General features: G+C 40.6%; 1 protein-coding gene across 3 annotated transcripts in view; it reads left to right on the top strand.

Annotated features, from left to right (window-relative positions):
* triob (trio Rho guanine nucleotide exchange factor b) overlaps positions 1 to 21130 on the top strand; it is a 122273-nt gene that overhangs the window by 85110 nt on the left and 16033 nt on the right. For 2 of the 3 annotated variants that reach the window (XM_034102021.2, XM_034102023.2), the window contains exons 17-37: positions 477 to 643; positions 2973 to 3092; positions 4085 to 4183; positions 4301 to 4393; positions 4474 to 4623; positions 4740 to 4854; positions 5036 to 5151; positions 6479 to 6601; positions 6954 to 7148; positions 7590 to 7705; positions 8432 to 8498; positions 8954 to 9063; positions 9231 to 9300; positions 9558 to 9647; positions 9760 to 9852; positions 9963 to 10074; positions 11250 to 11440; positions 11897 to 11998; positions 13255 to 13394; positions 13650 to 13764; positions 16498 to 16750. In XM_034102021.2, coding sequence (XP_033957912.2) covers positions 477 to 643; positions 2973 to 3092; positions 4085 to 4183; positions 4301 to 4393; positions 4474 to 4623; positions 4740 to 4854; positions 5036 to 5151; positions 6479 to 6601; positions 6954 to 7148; positions 7590 to 7705; positions 8432 to 8498; positions 8954 to 9063; positions 9231 to 9300; positions 9558 to 9647; positions 9760 to 9852; positions 9963 to 10074; positions 11250 to 11440; positions 11897 to 11998; positions 13255 to 13394; positions 13650 to 13764; positions 16498 to 16750 — 2637 coding nt within the window. The remainder of the gene's footprint in view (positions 1 to 476; positions 644 to 2972; positions 3093 to 4084; positions 4184 to 4300; positions 4394 to 4473; positions 4624 to 4739; positions 4855 to 5035; positions 5152 to 6478; positions 6602 to 6953; positions 7149 to 7589; positions 7706 to 8431; positions 8499 to 8953; positions 9064 to 9230; positions 9301 to 9557; positions 9648 to 9759; positions 9853 to 9962; positions 10075 to 11249; positions 11441 to 11896; positions 11999 to 13254; positions 13395 to 13649; positions 13765 to 16497; positions 16751 to 21130) is intronic. The other variant, XM_034102022.2, reaches the window with a different exon arrangement.

Raw genomic sequence — 21130 nt, 5'->3', positions numbered from 1 at the left:
CTGTGGGGTGGTTTTATGGAATGGTTTGGAGCAGGAGCACAAGCATAATTCCGTTTAAAAGGATGTACAGAAACACTTTTTTTGGAAAACTATGAGAATGAAGAGAGGTGATTGAAGATGAGAAATTATTGTATATGTATGTATAGATGTAAATGTAAGTAGGAATAACTTGCATAATGATTTAAAGGACACTCATTGATCAAGTAAGGGGTGGGAATTAATAAGCATTTGCTTCCTCCTACTCCCTTTCGGACACACATGATTTTTTATTATTATTATTAATATGAAGACTTGTTTTGTATCATGAATGTGGATAAATACTGTATTTTAACAATACGGTATTCTGTTTTTTCACATTTGTTATTTGTTATTTTTTTTAATCTGTTCGAAATAAAGATTGAAATGAAATGAACTATTTGACAAAAGGACATAAAAGGACTTGATCTTGGTAACAAAAAAGTGTCTGTTGTTTGCAGGTGTGGAGCTGTTGTGCGACAGGGATGTGGACATGGCCACACGGGTCCAGGGCCTGCTGGAGTTTCTCCACGAGAAGCAGCAGGAGCTGGACTTGGCAGCAGAGCAGCACAGGAGACATCTGGAGCAGTGTGTCCAATTAAGGCATCTGCAGGCTGAAGTGAAACAGGTACGTACTTGAGAGAAGGACAAGATAGTTTATCAAGGATAGACAATGACACAGCCTGTGATTGGGGGGCGCAAGTGTGATTTCAAAAGCACTCTTTTTACTTATGAGAGATAATCCCTGTATTAAACTCACAACATCTGGTTTTCAAACAGCTGAACCATATACTTAAAGCCTATTTTATGAATGATTAACAAATGTTGGAAGTGAAAATAGCTCACACATGAATGCCCACATGTGGTGTATTTCAGAACTAAACATACCTGGGGCTATTTATATTCTGAGGTCAAACTGACATGTTGAAAGCCCTTCTGACAATGTATTGCTACAGCGTACCATGAGGTTACAGCAGAGTAGGGTGCTAAAAGGCAACAGCATGTTCTGTCTGTACATGACCATGGTTGGATGACTCATCCCGTGTCAACAATCGTTCTCCCTCTTCTTTCTTTTTTTTCTGTCTCTCTGTATAGCTACCTGACCTTGGTGAATAGTCTGAGCGATATAGTTTGGTTGGATGTTCAGCCAAGGTTTAAAGAGAGAAGAGCAGGTGGAAATTGGAAAGGAGAGAAATATACTAGAGTATCTGACTTGACTGGGAGTGAAATAGATGGAATTTGTTATTGTATTAGTGAATAGCAACTACTGATTCTCTTTCAATTTCAGTAGCTGAATACAAGCACGGCAGGGAAATGTGAGTTTGCGATGTAGCATACAGATGTTTCGATGGAAAACAAAAACAAACAGAGAGCCAATTATCATACCCAGGCATGTTCTCCTAGTAACTCTGCCAAAAGACAACAGGCTTTACTGTAGGTCTCAACCTTCACTACAGTATTGAATAGTTGAAGAGAAAGTGCAATTAAACATTTCACAAGATGCACTGCCGTTGTATTTAATGAACAGATCTGACAGAAAGATGAGAGTGTGGTGCCAGTATGATGCTGGTGTTATTTTTACTCACCTACCCACAGAGAGGCAGTGTATGCAGCAATGGACTGGCACAGAAATATATCCATATCTGTTAAGCAAATGGGGATTTATAAATCAGAATTGTCTAAAGTGGTGGCTTCTGTTTTTTGTATTATTTATGATATTTGTATTTTAAATATTTAAACCACTTTGAGATCATTAACTAATTTCCAACTTGTCACATGAACTGTTCAGATTTCATTGTACAATACAGCTCAAATGTGTCTGCCTTACTCTCCCATGCAATACAATCTGAGAAATAACTCTGTTAGACTAAAGTTGGACACAACCATAATCTGGTAATTGTAGCCTCCTGACTTATTTATAAATGTCATGGCCTTTAAATCCTGACCAGAGATTACTAATGCACTGCAGTTGCTATAGTGTTTCCTTTTCTTTGGCTTAACATTTCCCAAACCAAGATACTGGTACTTGTGAGAACTGCTTTTCGTTTGCATTTAAAACATTTCACTGTTTAAGAATAGAGATTGACGAAAGAGCAACAATCTCTCCAAGTAGAGTCGAGTGAAGTCGGTTGTAGTGGTATAATGAAATTGGAATATATGTTGTTAACTGGGTATGCCATACCAAACTCATGAGTCAGATACAGGTATGTACTCATTATTTCTGATGTTGCTGCTGTTTGTTCAAGCATTATGTCATGTGTACATACCGCTCCTCTGATTTTCAGCAGTTAACACTCATACCTGTCTTTCCTCAGCGCATTACAAGTGCAATGGAAACATAGGCTTTGCTATAGTTGCTGCAAAACAAGTGTCAGAGTTGTGTTTCGTCATCTTTTTACAGCGTAGCTTCTGTTGTAGTTCTGCCTCTCACCCACGCAGCAGGTGTGCTGGCTGAGTCACAGAGAAAAGAGAAGTGTCCTTGACATTTTAACAATGCCCTTTGGCTACAACTACGTCCAGCAAAACTACGGGGGGAAAATTTGATAATGTGTGTATGGCAGAGTGTATTTTAACACTATATATTACGTACAAAGGGAAAAAATGACTACGTAAAAGATTGAGTAGGTAGGTAGGGAAACATGCTCAAGGTGAAGTTCAAAGAACGTCAGGAAAAGATTGAGGATGCAAGGGAATGCAGAGGTGTCTGAGTTAGAGACCCAATGGAGAATTGTATCTGAAAAGAAAATTAAACGAGGAGAAATGAAAATATGGGGAATGAGCTTCATAGAGCTGAAAAGGGAAGATCAAATGAGAACAGAGAAGATTGACACATTTCCCCAAAAGACAGCTTGTACCTTTTTTGAGGTGATTATTGCATTTTTTCATAGCATTTAGTGCAAATAACACAGTTCAAAAAGAGTAAATAATAACCAAAGTCTTTGTGTTGTATGTTTTAGGTGCTGGGTTGGATCCGAAATGGAGAGTCCATGCTGAATGCTGGTCTGATCACAGCCAGTTCGTTACAAGAAGCTGAACAGCTGCAGAAGGAACACGAACAATTCCAACATGCAATTGAGGTAAAATGACAAAACGTATAAATCGTTTTTTATCATTTCAGACTCTATTAATAAATCATTTAAAAGCATCAAGTCGTTGTCCATGGGATTCCTACTTTCAGTGACCTTCTGTTCTTCATACCTATGACCCTATTTTCCTCAACTTCCTTTTCATCGTATTTCTCTTAGTTCATCTCTGTATCCTCTATTCCTCATATTAACCCACTGCTGCATCTCCTCTGCATTGTTGCCCTTCATCCTTCAACCTTTTGCCTTTCTCAAACTCTTCTCAGGTTCATATGCGCTCCACTGCTTCCCCTTCTCATCACACATGAAATGGAATTATAAATATGTAATATCTCTACCTCCTTTTTCCCCCTTCTCCTGCTTACCTATCGCCTTTATTTCGTTTAACTCTTTACTACTGATTATGCAGGGTGAATTTCCTTTGAACTCAGTCAAGCCTGGCTCATATTAATGCGGGTCTTTACCTGACCTACTTCTTCAGAGCTCACATACACACACACACGGATTCACACTCAGACTAAAGCTATGTTTATGATTATTGCTTGTGTGAGACTTGAATTTTAACAAGCATGCCATAACTGTAGTCCCTGAAAACTGAAATGGGTCCCGTGTGGTGAGAAAAGAGCAAGTAACATTGGAAGGTCCTCATTGACAGTACACAGTAGGTGCTCCTAACATTCTTCCTTTATCTCCTTATCGTTTCCTTTCCTTTAGTGCTATCTCAGTCTACCCGCTATGCCACAGAAATACCAGATACTGTCCATATTTATCTCATTTCCTCTGCAGACTGCTCACCCCAGGACCATTTGTATGTCATAGCTTTAATCATGTGCAGCTTTTATTTATGTAGCCTTTCCTCTGTTGCTTCCAAACAGCCCTACAGGGTACAGCAATGAGCCAGGGTTGTATTTTTAAAGTAATCATTGTGGCATAGTGATTCATATAACTTGAATTTCATTGTTGTTTTTTAACTCCCTCTTATGCAGAAAACCCATCAGAGTGCACTGCAGGTGCAGCAGAAGGCTGAGGCCATGCTCCAGGCAAACCACTACGACATGGATATGATCAGAGACTGTGCAGAAAAGGTAATGCTCGCTTGCAACATACATCTCTGAAAGAACATTTGAAAAGGGGAAAAATGCAGTGTGGTTGCTATTTTAAGGCTGCAGGTGGTAAACTGATTTGTTTTGTACGATTTGAAGGTGGCAGACCACTGGCAGCAGCTCATGCTGAAAATGGAGGACCGGCTGAAGCTGGTGAATGCGTCTGTGGCTTTCTACAAGACCTCTGAGCAGGTAATCTTCCGTTTCAGAGGTTGCATCCAAGTCTTGTGAAGTAGAAGGTGGTTTCATGTACTGTTTGATCTGTGTTTCAGGTGTGCAGTGTGTTAGAAAGCCTGGAGCAGGAGTATAAGAGAGAAGAAGACTGGTGTGGCGGCGCAGATAAACTCGGCCCTAACTGCGAGTCAGACCATGTCACTCCCATGATCAGTAAACACCTGGAACAGAAAGAGGCCTTCCTCAAGGTGAACAAGTCATTTAAATGTATATTAAAGAAATGACATCAATATTTTATTAGTTAGAAGGTTATTGCTATTGACTAATTACAAGTTACATTTGTTCTCATACTGCTCACTCACAGGCCTGCACGTTAGCCAGACGCAATGCTGATGTCTTCTTGAAGTATCTGCACAGAAACAGTGTCAACATGCCCGGCATGTTGTCCCACGTCAAAGCTCCAGAGACTCAGGTTAAGAGTAAGTAGTTGGCTTTTTGCTTCTATCATTCAAAACATTTGATCAAGTTATCTGCTTATTCAACTTTTTCTATCCAGATTTCCTTTATGTATTCACAGGATTACGAATGCAGGTGCCCCTTTATAATGCTGACGTACATGAAAAACATCGTCAATAAAAGTATTTTGTGTTTTTTCATCAGACATCTTGAATGAGTTGCTGCAGAGAGAGAACAGAGTGCTCCACTTCTGGACCATGAGGAAGCGCAGGCTGGACCAGTGCCAGCAATATGTGGTGTTTGAACGCAGCGCCAAGCAGGTGGGTTATTGTGATAGTGTACTTCACTGTATGTACAAACAGAGTAGGCACAAATTAGGCTTAGGTGATCGGGTACAGTTCTGAAACTTAAGTCTGCAAGTTGACATTTCAGTTTTCATACAGCTGCAACTTCCATCTTGATTGTATTCTCTTTTTAAATCAAGCGGTCTGTTTTTCTAAGTAATGATACATTTCAAATATGCTGGAAGTAATGTAGGCTGGCAAACACTTTGCAACAATGACGGTCTAAGAGACGCCTATCATTATGTGGCCCAGTACATTTAAACACCAGGTTTATTACACAGCATTGCCAAAGATAACTCCCAAACTACTCTTTTTGTTTAGGCAATACTGAACATATAAAATGTTTTAGAAGAATAGGATATCTTATCTAGGATCATAGGTAAAATCACAAAAACACTCAATAGTTCTCAGTAAAGAAAAGTCTACCAACAGCAATGGTTCAAAGATACAAGGACCTGTGAAAAGGACAGATTTTGGAAATGAGAGTTTTCACTTGCAGCCAGTATCTCATCACACACCACAGACTGAGCTGAGTTTTTACATAAATGTGACTTTGACTGCTGGAAACTCTATTATTCTCGAAAAGCCACAGCATCTGTGGCACTTGGCTTTTAATGTGTACGGCTGTTTAAATGCAGACCTTTTGCTCCCTCTTGTGGTGTGTGGATAGCAAAGCACAGGCACACAGCAATGCGCTAAGCCAATAAAATCAGATGACATCATGGATGTTTCTAGGACATGGCTATTCTAGGGTGATCCAGGTTTTATCCCCAGGGCAAAAAAATGCTTTCTGGTCTCACAGTTTGAGTGGACCAGTTCTGCCACTGCTGGTCAGAGCCTGCAGGCCCAGGTATATACTATACCTATGTGTTTACTTTATACATGCTTACTGTATGTATATATACATAAAATAAGAATAGAAAATGCTTTCAGTAGAACCTTTGGAAACTGAATGCTACACATTTAAAATGTTTAGCATATTGTTCTAAATATATTTCCTGTATGATATTACACAATTGTGGCTTTTACACTTTCTAATCCTGAATTACCATAAGGTAAACTGTACAGTGAAAAAAGTAAGTAAGGATCAGTTCAAATGTAAACGAATGTCCCACTAAATTTGAGAGGAGGAAGAGGATAATGACGAGTGTGTTAAACTACCTATTGGCTTTCATTGTATTGAAGTAATTAAAGGTAACCTGTTGTGGGTCTTGGGATTTGAAAAGTTAAAAGGGAAGTACCATTGTGTAACTAAAATCCCTGCAGTGTTAATTAACTCATTCATTATTGGTTGTGTCCTCAGGCCCTGGAGTGGATCCATGACACCGGGGAGTTTTACCTTTCCACACACACATCCACCGGCTCCAGCATTCACCACACGCAGGAGCTGCTTAAAGAGCACGAAGACTTCCAGATCACAGCAAAGGTACGTGAGTTCACTTGTGTTTATATGTTGATCTATGAATGTGTTAAAAAAGGTTGAAATAGTAGAGACTTTACGTGTGTATTGTGTGCCCGTTGCTCTGCTCGTTGTGTGTGTTTGCCCCATCCTGCGCTCTTTTGTGAGGCCCATTTCCAGGGCAGTGTATTGTCCCCTTCCCTCGTTGCAGTGTCACTGTTATTGTGTTAGAGAACAAGCTATTGTGTCCATCGAGCCACACACTAATTCCTAACTCTCACTCTCTCTCTCTTATCTACCTTTCCTCCACTGGCTCTGGTTCTCTGCGGCCACCTCTCTTCTCTCTCTGTCCCCTCCCTAAATGTCTCTCTATTGACAGCAAACCAAAGAGCGGGTAAAGCTGTTGATCCAGCTGGCGGATGGGTTTTGTGACAAGGGCCACGCCCATGCTCTGGAGATAAAGAAATGGGTGTCCTCAGTGGACAAGCGCTACAGGGACTTTTCTCTCCGCATGGACAAATATCGAACCTGCCTGGAAACGGCGCTCGGCATTTCTTCCGACTCCAACAAAGCTGTGAGTTCACACCATTGATACAAATTAAAAAAGAAAAGAGATATAAGTGATTTGACAAACTTATTCATAAACCAAATCCTAAACCTTGAGATTATTCTCTGTAATTGAAGCATACAGAGACACAGCTGTTGATTTTCTCCATGTCTGGAAGAGGTTATAGTATGAGATTAAAAAGTGATTAATTTAATCATACAAACTACCCCTGGATTTTATTGTTCTGTATTTTCAAGAGTAGGCCCTTGCACCAGGTGGTCACATTCAGATGGTTATTTGAGGCTGTTGAATTTCAACTGCTGTCCCTATTTACATTTCATCTCCCAGCAGTTCAATGTAATGAACTGGTGCGAAGAGAAAGCAAAAGCATCACACATTGGAGTGTTGACTGGTGAATGGCCTCCATGCCTGTTGTGCAGAACATAAAAGCCACTGTGTCCTTTTCAGAGTAAAGGTCTGCAATTGGACATTATCCCAGCCAGTGCCCCAGGGTTAGAGGTCAAGCTGAGGGATGCCGCCCATGAACTCAACGAGGAGAAGCGGAAGTCAGCGCGAAGGAAAGAGTAAGTGCAACAGACATTTCTCTGGCACATGCTCTGATTGCCACCGGGTGTTAAGCATCACAGGTTTTCTATCACATGCCTGGAAAAATGCATCAATGAATAATTCAGTGAATCCCTGAATACATAGAAAAACATATTATTTTTCAGTTTAATTGTATTGTATTGCTGTGGCTTTCATTTCAAATTGATTGATGATAATAAGGAATTATCAGTTCATGCAAATGAATCAAATGAGCACAGCACAGTGATGATGAAATGTTCAAATGAAATCAAATGGAGATGGAACATATGTTGCGCGTAAGAGGAGCCTCATGAGTATTTATCACAAGTGTGCCTGATTTTGTATAGAATATCTTTAGTCATTAGTTTAAAATGTTTTTTGGTGGTAATTCAAACATCAGGGAGTGTGAACAGCCTGTATATTACAGTCCATATGTCCACAAGCCATGTGAGCCCTATTACAGCAGAAATGTATGAGGCAGAGCTCGGGGAAAGCCCATTGAAGTCTATTTATTATGCATCTGCATATAGCTACAGCACTACCACAGTAGTTTACAAAAGAATGTAGAAACAGTAAAGCAGAGTGAACCTTCAACATTTTAAATGCTTATACTATTTGTTCCGCCACACACTAGTCTTCACAACAGGTTTGACTTGTGTTTAGTTACAGTATGTACAGCCCCTGCCCGTTGTTCATCAGTGTTTCCCCTGTGCATGTCCTTTCAGATTTATAATGGCTGAGCTGATTCAAACAGAGAAAACTTACGTCAGAGACCTACGGGAGTGTATGGATGTAAGTATTGTAGTGAACACACACACATACATCAGCATTCACCTTTAGAGAATGTTAAAGTGTTTTCACTTATCGGTGTTTCACACTTATAGTAATTTGACTAAGTCATCTAAATCATCTCACTGTGGTTTTTAAACAATTGTATATAGCTGTTCTTATTGCATGAAGCTTTTCTTTTAATTTGTTTTACTTTCCTCTTTCAGCTAATTAAACATTAGATATTTCAGTGGGTTACTTAAGACAATGGCATAATTGTGTTCTAGGTTTTTAATGAAGTGTGTGTGTGTGTGTGTGTGTGTGTGTGTGTGTGTGTGTGTGTGTGTGTGTGTGTGTGTGTGTGTGTGTGTGTGTGTGTGTGTGTGTGTGTGTGTGTGTGTGTGTGTGTGTGTGTGTGTGTGTGTGTGTGTGTGTGTGTGTGTGTGTGTGTGTGTGTGTGTGCGTGTGTGTGCGTGCAGACGTACCTGTGGGAGATGACCAGCGGAGTGGAGGAGATTCCTCCTGGTATTGTTAACAAGGAACACATCATATTTGGAAACATGCAGGACCTCTACGAGTTTCATCACAAGTCAGTAGAGCAGTCTTATGCTGCATTATGTATTCTTTACCATTGACATGTATTATATGACAATGTATTTTAAAATACACATTTTAAGTTGCTCTTTTTACAGGATAAGTACATTTACCACATCAGTTACTTGGCTTTTGATTGTTCCTCTTTCTGTCTCTGAACAGTATCTTCCTGAAGGAGTTGGAGAAATATGAGCAGCTTCCAGAGGATGTCGGCCATTGTTTTGTGACTTGGGTATGAGTTGTTACTTGACTTGTTAATATACCTTTTATTCATCAACATTTACAAGTTGTACCATCCTTCTTTTGATTTATATAATAAATACCCAGAACATATACACTACACTAGAGCAGCTTCCTCCTCTAGTATAAATGTTTCCTAAGTAATCTCTTTATACAACAACAAACATTTACCCTACAGTATGGGCTATCTTGCATCTGAATATTTTGATATCCTGACCTGTGACTAAAGTACTGGTGTTTGTTGCTCAGGCTGATAAGTTCCAGATGTATGTGAACTACTGTAAGAACAAGCCCGACTCCACTCAGCTCATCCTGGAACATGCTGGACCTTACTTTGATGTAAGTCACTACCAAAACTGCTTCATGTATGATAAAATGTAATTTTAGATTTAAGATTAATCAGTTGTTGTTTTGAGTAATGAATGTGTTTATTTCCCCTTTTGATTTGCAGGAAATCCAGCAAAGGCATCGGTTGGCCAACTCCATCTCCTCCTACTTGATCAAACCTGTCCAGAGAATCACTAAATACCAGCTGCTTCTCAAGGTACTGCATGCTGTAGCAACAAAATCCCTTAACACAATCACGAATATGTCCTTTCTACTCCATTTGAATCTCACTCTGTGTGTGTGCCTCTGGTTGTTGTCTTCATGTAGGAGTTGTTGACATGCTGTGAGGAGGGTAAAGGGGAGATAAAGGACGGTCTTGAAGTCATGCTCAGTGTCCCAAAGAGAGCCAATGATGCCATGCACCTTTCTATGCTGGATGGTAGGTATACACACACACACACACACACACACACACACACGCATCCATCTGCTATTTATGGAACTCAATTATTTTTGTATTCTGAGTGTGTTCCGAGTGACTGTTGTTTCCTATTAATTGAACTAGGGCTGTCAAGTTAACGCGTTAATAACGCGTTAACGCAACACAAATTAACGCCACTAATTATTTTAACGCGATTAACGCATGTGTATTTTTTTTCCTCGGCTGCCCCGTAGTTTCAGAGCGCATCGAGTTTAAAACACCATCTAAAAGCTGATGCTGACAGCCCCGCTCCTGCTGCCCGCTTGTGGCAGACCACACTTCCACGCTCACCGGCAGGCACCGACTGGCCATCTGGAGGACCGGGAGGGTGTGTGTATGTGTGGCCCGAGCGAGCGAGAGAGAGACCTTACGTGCATTGCTGTTGTTAGCATCTGGTGCTAGCTAGCTGCGCTAACGGATATAAGGAGCTGTTTAAATGAAAACAGAGGAGCGACATTTCGCCATAACTACGCCGAGCACTTTATGCAGGCAGCCAGACAGTGGGACATTGTACGAAAAGTCAGCACACTCAGCTCGGATAGTGCAACATGATTGCAGCGTCCAGGCAGCTCCCGTTCGAGCATATGCCTTGAGTTGCACATAGCTCCAACGATCCATCACACACACACGCACACGCCATTTGTATTGTATTATTGTATGAGAGAGGTTCCAGGTTGAATTGAGGCGAATATTTGTAATGTTCAGAGGTTGTTGTTTAATATTCATGAGTATATTTGTCATTGTTCAAACGATAATAAACATTAGCAGAAAGCACATTTGTCCACTCATATGTTGATAAGAGTATTAAAAACTTGAAAAATATTCCTCTAAGGTACATTTAGAACAGATCAAAAATGTGCGATTAATTTGCGATTCATCGCGATTAACTATGGACAATCATGCGATTAATCGCGATTAAATATTTGAATCGACTGACAGCCCTAAATTGAACTATTTCACTTTTGTGAATGTCACCACGTCACTCATATTTTGCACAAATGAATCAGCTGTGAGTCAGCAGTGACTTCATTCACCTTGCTTCCTTTTGCCACCCACGAACATGTGTCTACATACTGCACATGCATGCTTACACCACTCAATGGCATTTTCTTCCCCTGTCTTCACTACCTCAGGGTTTGATGGGAACATCGACTCCCAGGGAGAGTTGATACTTCAGGATTCCTTCCAGGTATGGGATCCCAAGACTCTGATCAGGAAGGGTCGAGACCGACACCTCTTCCTCTTTGAGATGTCTCTGGTCTTCAGCAAAGAAGTCAAAGACTCCAACGGGCGCAGCAAGTACCTGTATAAGAGCAAGCTCTTTGTAAGTAACTGTTTGATCACACTTTATCATTTATCCATCCCCTACCAATTTGGACAGAAAATAAATTAACTCTGATGTATTTTGAACCTAACTCGGGCAATCTATGGTCGGATAATGCTAGGAAGCTATGGATGTATCAAACCTAATGATAAAACCACAAACTCATCTCATGGAGATAGTATACAACAGATAATGTTATCGGACTCATCATCAGGTAGATTTGATGATTGATACAAAATAAACGTTGACAAATAAATTCAACCTTGATCTAATTAAGACTGAATCTAGCTAAAAAGTGTCTTAAGACTTGGTTTGATTTAGAATTAATCTTTGATTTTTGGGAGAGATGGGTTAGCTGGAAGACCTCAATGACACACAGTTCTTATTTTGGTTACACATTTGTAATTGTTTTTCTTTTCAATGGGAGTCTGCTGACATGTTTATTCTACCCCTCAGACATCAGAGCTTGGGGTGACAGAACATGTGGAGGGAGATCCTTGTAAGTTTGCCCTGTGGGTGGGCAGAACCCCGACCTCAGACAACAAGATCGTCCTAAAGGTATGTTCATTGTAATTGGGATCATTGGTCAGTGCATAATATATTATTTCATAATATAAATTTCAATAAACATCTTTGTATCATTTGAAGTATTTTACAACAGTATCTGTAACAAATTATCAATTAAAGACTGAGAACCAAATATGTTGTCCCTTCATGAGAAGCTTTACTTCCCCTCCGGCAATGTACTAAGTGTAAAATAGACCATCAATAAGATTCCTCTGAAGGTGACTTTTCTTGTGCACACATAAAGAAGAAAAGTCACCCGTGTCTGTGGACCACCTCCACTGAATCCTACATAGTCTCCTCTGTTCAGCCAAGAAAGTTCACTCCCTGTACGGGGGTGGAGTGTTACTTTCTGCTACTTATTCACCCATCACTCAGAAACATTAGCATAGCAGTTGATGGGTCATAATCCAAACTCACAAGCAACTTGGTAGCTCTCACATTGTGAGTCAGAAGCAATATTTGATGCAGGGTGTTCAGGAGTGTTTCGTTTTGAGACTGACAGAGAGAACGAGTCAAATGCGTGGATCCCAGTGTATGTGTTACGATGTGTGAATGTGTGCTGTACAGTTATCTGTCTAATTACATAACTTCCATTTGAATCTGTGTCTTATACAACACGGTGCCACTGCAGCCATGGTGCTGCTAGTTGCTAAGAGAAGGAGGAAGATATGACACAGATAAGCGTCATGTGCTAAATACACTGTAGCATTGGCTCAGTGATGTCAATTAACAGGAGGCGGCGTCTATCTGTGGAGCTTTAAGTGGATTTATGGAGACACTTATCATTCTTGCCATCATTTCACATTGTGTCTGAATATGTATGTGTGACTCAATCATGAGGTTGCAAGGATCAAAGCGCTCAGACAGGGCTGTATAATTGCTTAATTAAATCTGATTCTGCGTCATGGGTCAGCAATTAACAGTGAGACACTTCAGGTGAATAGGGTATACATTTTAAACATACTGATATCACCATTTCACTTTCCCAGTTATAACACGAAGATGGTTCTTATTTGTGTTTGTGAATCTGCAAATTGTACATTATAATTAGCATACATTTCCAAAACATAATCAGAAAATCAAAACAAATTCCCTGTTTCATTTTGTTGACATATCCGTGAAAGGTATTTTTGATATTCCCCTTGTATTACTCCATAAGTTAGAAGACTCTAAACAACCATTAAAAAAGCTTTCTGAAGAATGCTAGATCATGTTATGATGATACCCAATTGTGTGTTGTGTCTCAGTCTTCAAGTATTGAGAACAAGCAGGACTGGATCAAACACATCCGGGAGGTCATCCAGGAGAGAACGGTGCACCTGCGCGGAGCTCTGAAGGAGCCCATCCACATCCCTAAAGCCACCACAGCTAAACACAAAGGCAGACGGTAAGCTGAAAGTGCATCACTCTGATGTCATGTATGTTGCCTTCAAAAAAGTATATTATGGAAAAGGCATTTTGTTTATGCAAAACATAATACAAAAAAATACATCAATACCATTTTTAAAAATATTACTTGAGTTAACCATTACATATAATGCAAATAAATAAAAGTGACACGACAGAGCAAAGCAGATCTTAGAATCCTGGCTCTGATGTATCAATAAATCATAAGGATTATGTTATAATAATATAATGACAGTAATATTTCCTTCAGGGATGGAGAGGAGCTGGACAGCCAGGGAGACGCAAGCAGCCAACCGGATACCATCTCAATCGCCTCACGAACTTCCCAGAATACCCTGGACAGTGATAAGGTACGATCACACACACACACACACACACACACACCCACACACACACACACACACACACACACACACACACACACACACACACACACACACACACACACACACTCACACTCACACTCACACTCACACTATTCTTCATCCCCAAAATGTACTGGGCAGCACACAGGTTTTTTTTTCATATGTTGACATGCAAACAGACTATTGAGTTATTTCAGTCAAAATGTATCTACTCTCTCATTGGTCCATGTCATGCCATCACACATCCAAAGCTGCAACCTCGTTACATACATGCAACTCTCCTCGAGTTGTTTCCTGTGATGGTGTTGGATTGTGTTAGGAGGAACAAACCGTCCATCTGACAGAGTTTGAAGTGTGTGTGTGTGTGTGTGTGTGTGTGTGTGTGTGTGTGTGTGTGTGTGTGTGTGTGTGTGTGTGTGTGTGTGTGTGTGTGTGTGTGTGTGTGTGTGTGTGTGTGTGTGTGTGTGTGTGTGTGTGTGTGTGTGTGTGTGAATCTCTTTGCTGTGAACATGTAGAGTCGGCTGTGGTTATATATGGTAATAGCAGCACAGAAGGCATGTCCTCCTACGCTCAGTATGAGCAGCTATAAAGCCAACACACATCCACATACCAGAACACATAGATAAACACATTCTATTTATGCTTTTATGTCATACTATTTATAAACTGTAGCGGTGGACTCTTACATGTGGTCTTAACTTTCACACTTGAATTGGACTTTCCCCAGCTCTTCCTAATACAGTTCTACTGTTACTAACAATACATAAATAAGATAAGCGTGTTCACTGTCACTGTTAAGTAAACTGTTAGCCTTAAGCTAGCTCTGGGGTTGGTTCATGACACCAAAGGTTGAGGAGGTGAGCACTGTGTTTGTGTTCATGTGTGTGTTTAGCCACTTGAGTAAAAACTATTACACACTAATTAAATATTGAGAGTTATCTCCGTTTAAGGATATACTCACAAGCTCTATCATTTAAAACACACATCACACATGCAAGTATACATTTAGCATCTCTATCTCGCCGTTTGAATGCTTCTCTCTATCTCTCTCTATGTGAGGTCTCTCTGTGGGACCTCTCATTCAAGAGACGGTGACAGTGGTGTGTTTGTGCTAGTGTGTGTGTGTGTGTGTGTGTGTGTGTGTGTGTGTGTCTCTGCTTTAGTGAGTGACTTGTGTGTCAGCAGCTTCAGCCTCCCACGCTCCCTTCACAGAGGATGCTCGTCTGTATGCCAGACAGGAGAGCACAGTTTGAAGTCCTCACAGCTATCGATCTCACACTTTGCTTTAAACATAGAAAAACTCAGGCAATGTTTTTTTTTCTCCACATTTCACAGAGTGTTTTTTTATTTATCAATGGACATTAGTGAGCTTAATTGTGACAAGACTTGTTTAAAGACACGGATGGATTAACTGCTCCGCTCCGGGGAAGAGACACACAGCAGGGAATCATTTAAGCTTCAATAGTCTGATTGTAAGAACCCACAGAGGAGTGCTGTTGGCCGTAACGGTGGAGGACAGCAACTTCTCTTCTAGCCTGGGGAGGCTCTCATGGATCAGGATTGTAATTATCTGAGGCTGTTTTCCCAGGGGAAATATTCCATAAAAAGTTTAATCAATTATATAATTTTCCAGCTTGTGCTTACTAGGCCACTGCAGATTTTGATTTAGGAGATTTATAGGACTGCTGTAGGTTTTTTTTTTTTTTTTGGATTTATCTTGGATTTATCTTGCAATGCGGGAGTGGAAAACAATGCAGAGGCTGGAGGACAGGATCTCACATCCCGTTTCCCAACTCCTAAGCTCTCTGGCTTTGCCACACTATCAAAGGGTATGTTGCAAATAATGTGCTTTGCATTATTTTAACAAAAAAATAACAATGATGTGGCTTAAACAAAGTGAACATCTCTGAAATGATAAATGTTATCTACTTTGGTTATAAAGGGCACAAGATACTTGGCACACTTTCCTCATCTGCTATTAGTTCATATTTGATATACATGCTCAAAATATTCTTAAATGTCGCTTGTTCTTAGAGAATGTAACAACAAATGCATTAAATTAAAATGCTAAGTCAATACCTAGGAAACTTTAAGCATGACATTCAAGCACAGAGGACAACTCAAGCAGGATTGGACATTAATTTTAATTTGCATATATTGTGTTTAAATACAGGCAATTGATTTTAACTCTTTCACAGACAAAAACAGATAGTATATATTATTTTGTAATTCATATTTGTACATTTATTTCATTTGCAGTCACGTGTTCAACAGAAATACCAGTGAGCAAGTGACTAATTCCACCTGGTTTCACCTCTGTTTATAAAAGCCTTCCAATTCATAGACACTTAAATGATTCCTAGATAAGTGGAGTCAGATTTTCAGAGTGATGTTTTGTGCTGGAGTGAGTCATCAATCATCAGTGCATTCACATTTTGACTTTACGGTGCTGCTGAAGTACCTGTGCTGTGATCAGAGGAGGTAGTGTGGGAATATGGACTTTGTGTTCTCAGAGTCCATTCATTACTTTGAGTGGTGTCGTGTAAGTGTTCTTTCTGAATGACAGTGGTGGGGCTAGTATCTGGACTCTATGATTAAGTTGAATACCAACTGCATTCATGCTTTCTGCAAACGTGAACGGTAGAATGATCAAATACCAGCATCTGTTAACAGGTAATCATTAATAGGTTTTCAAATAAATATTTTCTTCCATTTCAGCTTTCCGGTGGCTGTGAGTTGACGATGGTGATCCATGACTTTCTGGCCAGCAGTGGAGGTGGCAGCGGGGAGCTGACGGTGCGGCGAGGCCAGACTGTGGAGGTTCTGGAGCGTCTCCACGACAAGCCGGACTGGGTCCTGGTGCGGACCACAGACCGCTCTCCGGCCCAGGAGGGCATCGTGCCCTGTGCCATGCTCTGCATCGCTCACTCCAGGTCCTCCATGGAGATGGAGGGGCTCTTCAACCACAAAGGTAGGATGACATTGTTTTTATACCGACACCGGCATTATTGTCATATTAAGTGCTGGGGATGCACATACATGTATTTTTGGGTGTTGCTATGCAACTGTGAAAATCCCGCTTAAAGCACAGCTCTCTTTTAATTATCTTAAAAATGATTTTCACCTTTACATTTTCAGCAATGTTGATATCCACAGATCGTGTTACTGTCAGAGAACCTTATAACGCAGCGGCATTTCCCTCCATGGTAACACAGATGAAATATTACACAACCAGATTCTGCATCTGTTGTTGTGCCCAAAGGGTCTTATTAAGATGAGTCAATAACGTGGACCCTAAGGTTGTTTCCTGTATGTGTGATTTTTGTTAGAAATGTGGGATTTCTTCTGCATAAATAGACACACACATTATTAATTCACAAGTCTTGGGCTCAAAAGATTAGGAGGACAAAATGTTTATTTGACATTATAGATACAGGGTCAAAGATTGTAGTTCTTAGTATACAAAAATGGTTTGATTTATTATAACAGTGTTTCCTTGCAGTGCAAGTTTGATTTTGATGGCTGTGTCTTGTAACTCGATCCCATACTTTTATACCCTTATAATAGTCAACATTATTCCTGCAAACTATGTGAGCATGTATTCAGTTCATGTCCTCTGCCAAAAGCCCCGTAGCTGGCTCAGGTGACTGATCAGTATTGTTGCACTGGTCATGCTTCCTTTATCCAGTAGGTGTGTCTAATGTCAGACCTGCTGCTATCATGTTCCATATTCTTGTACACTGTTGTTAGATCTGCCTCTCTGAGGTTACTGGTTCCTTCTTTATGTGAACTAGTCCATATTCCACCATGGTTTGATGTAAAGACATCTGGCGTCTTACTGTTTCTCAATAAGCCTAAACAATCAGAGCTGATTGCTTAATGTTATTTTCATGTCTGCTATTGGGCCATTTAAGGCATTGCAGTGGGTCCACTCTTACATTTTAAATAGATAGATTAATTGATAATGAGTATAGATTTTATACAGTACACAATACTGCAAAACAAAGAATACATATAGCTGACAGAAGTGAGTAAGAGGACAGGACTCTATAAACAGACATGACCCTCATTTGACTCTTGGTTCGTTTGAGAGATGAGCTGCTGTCATTCTGCGTGTGCCTTTTTAATCTACAAGAGTGGGTGAGAGCTGTATCACTTGTTTCTATGGTAATATAGAATACCAATATTTAGCTGGCAGCTTCTTTGTAGTCAGTAGGAGAAAGTTATGAATTTAAAATGATAGTTTGCTTGTACATACCCGCACTCACACCTTAAGAATTACCTTAATAACAACTACAGCACAAGAACGGTTGAATTTTCCAATTACTCATTATATACTTTCCACTGTGGCTTCACTGCCTTTCATCTCTGTTTTCGTTACAGGGGCTCCTGTTTTATCTGGCTTTCTTTGGTCCCTTGGTTGAGCCTAACAAGCCCTCACTGTTGGAATCTGTGTGTTTGTGTGGCCAGTAGGAATGATGAAAAGGAGCTTCTCACTACATGGGGTTGCTGAGGTTAAAAAAGGCTGTTCCTGAAAATCAGGATGAAAAAACTGTCTTTGCTACTTTGTCAGCCCTTTGTGTCTACAGACTAACCATGTAGCCCACTTTGTCCAAAGTTGTGGTAGGGTGACGGTTTAGGGGATTATTGTTGTCTGGGAAATCCCCCTTTTTCCTGCTGTGTCCCACAAGCAAGAATAATTGACTGTTGGAGGCCAATGTTTGTTTAGAGTAGAATTGAATGGTTCACATACAGTAGGATTAAAGTGTCTGCAAAGTGTGAAGTTGGCAGCTGGTTGTCTGCTCTTTTTATAGGATGTGTGAAAAAACAGTAGCTCACATCTATAGTGTTCAATGCATTTGTATTTGTAATGTTAATTCAAGTCCTGTGTTGTTTGGCTGGCAGCTGTAACCTGAGCAAACATACACATTCCTGGTTAATGAGGTTTAGAGCACTTTCATTTACACACTGGTCACATTTTTCATCTTATTACTGGAGTTTCCCCATTTGCCGAAGCATGCAGGTTGACATTCAGTGCTTCTCGTAATGAAATAAATACAACGGTACAAACTTAATGACAGTGTTATCGTTAAAAGGACTCGGGAGCAGCGAGTAAGTGTAGGCCAGTGCATGAACAAGTGTGTGTGTGTTCTTACAGGAAAACACACGCACACACAAACACACACACACACTCACAGTTACAGGGAGATCTTTGTGTATCTAGCCTGCATAGCTACTCTGGACTGCACACTGTGTCACATCAAGTAAAGATGTAGGAATATTGTGTAGAGAATACAGTATCTAATAGTTATTCAGACCCCTGTGGAGATTCTAAATTATAGAAACATTTTGTTTCTCACTTCTCTTGGATTTCATAACCTAGTCTATATTTGTTCCAAGCATACTGCAAAACTTGCATGTATCTAAATGCCTGTAATATATGCACCCGCCCACACAAAGTGAGTGGGTGCTTCTACAAAGAGTATTACGGTAGATGTGCTGCATGCTTACAGACATCCCCTCCGAACAGAGAGGCACAGTGGAGGCTTGCCCAATATCCTCACAGCAGCCCACTCACAGGAGAGGGAGGGAAGGAGATACAAATAGAGAAGGAGAAAACATCCTACTCTCTTATGCTGCATTTGACTTTTTATTTTTCCTCACACTGGCCTTCACACTTTCTCTTTGGAAATTCAACTACGCAGTTCCCATAGAATTGTTTTTTACTTTGAACTATAAGTCATAAACAAAACATTTTTTTGCAAAGGAATTGAAAGTCAGGTATTCGTACCTGTGGATATGCAATGAGGGAAGATTTCAAATCAGAATTCCGGAGGGTTGGGATTTGACTGACATGGCCCGTGGAATTGAGTCTTTAGTGTTTCCAAACCCTTTTTGCTCCATGGATTCAGCTCAGGGAGGACACTCTGACAGCTGCAAGTTCTGGCTGCTGGACCTGGGTAGGTGCCTCCATCATGTGTACCACATGAGTAATGGCATAATGTGTTGAAAACAAGTCCATTTCCTGTTTTCTTGAAGTTCGTTTAAATATTTCAGAAAACACCACACTGATTTTCAGTTCTGTGGCAGGATTTGATATGTAGATTTTAACATGTCTACATAATGCTGCTTATTTTATGGAGATACAATTGTACTTGCTGCTTCTATATAGTAAAGAAAGACACAACAATTACCAAAAAGATAAATCTACCAGTTTGGTGGTGGTGTTGTTGTTGTTGTTGTTGTTGTTGTTGTTGTTGTTGTTGTTGTTTGTTCATCATGTTATGTCATACCATGGTTCTATTTTGGTGATTTTCAAATGGGTTTTAATGCAGAGGGCATTCACTAATCAAGTGCGGATTATGCCGAGGCATTATGGCAGCGAAAGTAATTTGGTGAATGCACCGTTATGTGATGAAATATTAAATCTGCTGAAATCAGATTGATAAGATTATTTGTTCCTATCTGTGCGCCAGGTCAGGCGGGTGCTGTGCAGGTGGGCAGGGGGTTTTTGTAGACCCCAGGGAGAAAACACATTAATGAGGTCAAATAGAAAAGTAAGATGAGGAGCTTCTCACATTCCCAATCGGTTTTCTGTCTAGTGTTTTCACAGTTGTCTGTTGTGTACAATATATGACAAAGCCTTGAAAAAATATATAAATATATATCAAACAAATGTACTGTAGCTGGTGGTCTTTAAAGTCTCCCATCCTATCTCCACGCCCTCCATAACTATGGCTGATGGTGCTAAGCCCTCTTCAGCATTGTCAACATTTCTACAGATCATCTAGCCAAACCCCCTGGAGCTGCACCTCAGCCCCTTAGAGCTCTTCTCCAACCACAGCGACTGATGTTTCTGTGTGTCAGAGTGTTTGTATCATTTCTCCGGGGGACGATGAGACCACACCAACGATGCTCCCCTGGTGACACCTCTGGAATCCCAGGCATGCTTCTGTGGAGCTGCGCAGACTTTTGGGATCATTCCAGTTGTACAGCAGCCCCTCCCCTCCTATTCTGAGACACAGGCACACACACACACACACACACACACACACACACACACACACACACACACACACACACACACACACACACACACACACACACACACACACACACACACACACACACAAAGTCGTAACTCTAGCATGTAACTTTGGAGTGTTGTGAATAAGCACTGACTGAATGATTGCACTCGGTAGCTTGCAGATGGATTAGCAAACATCTGAAGCTGCAGTGGGGAGCATCTGGGGGATTCTCTGCAGGGCAAAGGGCAAATGTCATGCCCTTTTGTGTGTCTGAGTGTGTCAGTAGGGTTATTTTCTACTGAGGAGGAATGTGTCAAGGACAC

This window comes from Pseudochaenichthys georgianus, chromosome 16, assembly GCF_902827115.2.
Source record: "Pseudochaenichthys georgianus chromosome 16, fPseGeo1.2, whole genome shotgun sequence".
Taxonomy (NCBI): Eukaryota; Metazoa; Chordata; class Actinopteri; order Perciformes; family Channichthyidae; genus Pseudochaenichthys; species Pseudochaenichthys georgianus.
Note: the sequence above shows the minus strand (reverse complement) of the source record. Positions and strands in the feature narration are given on the sequence as shown.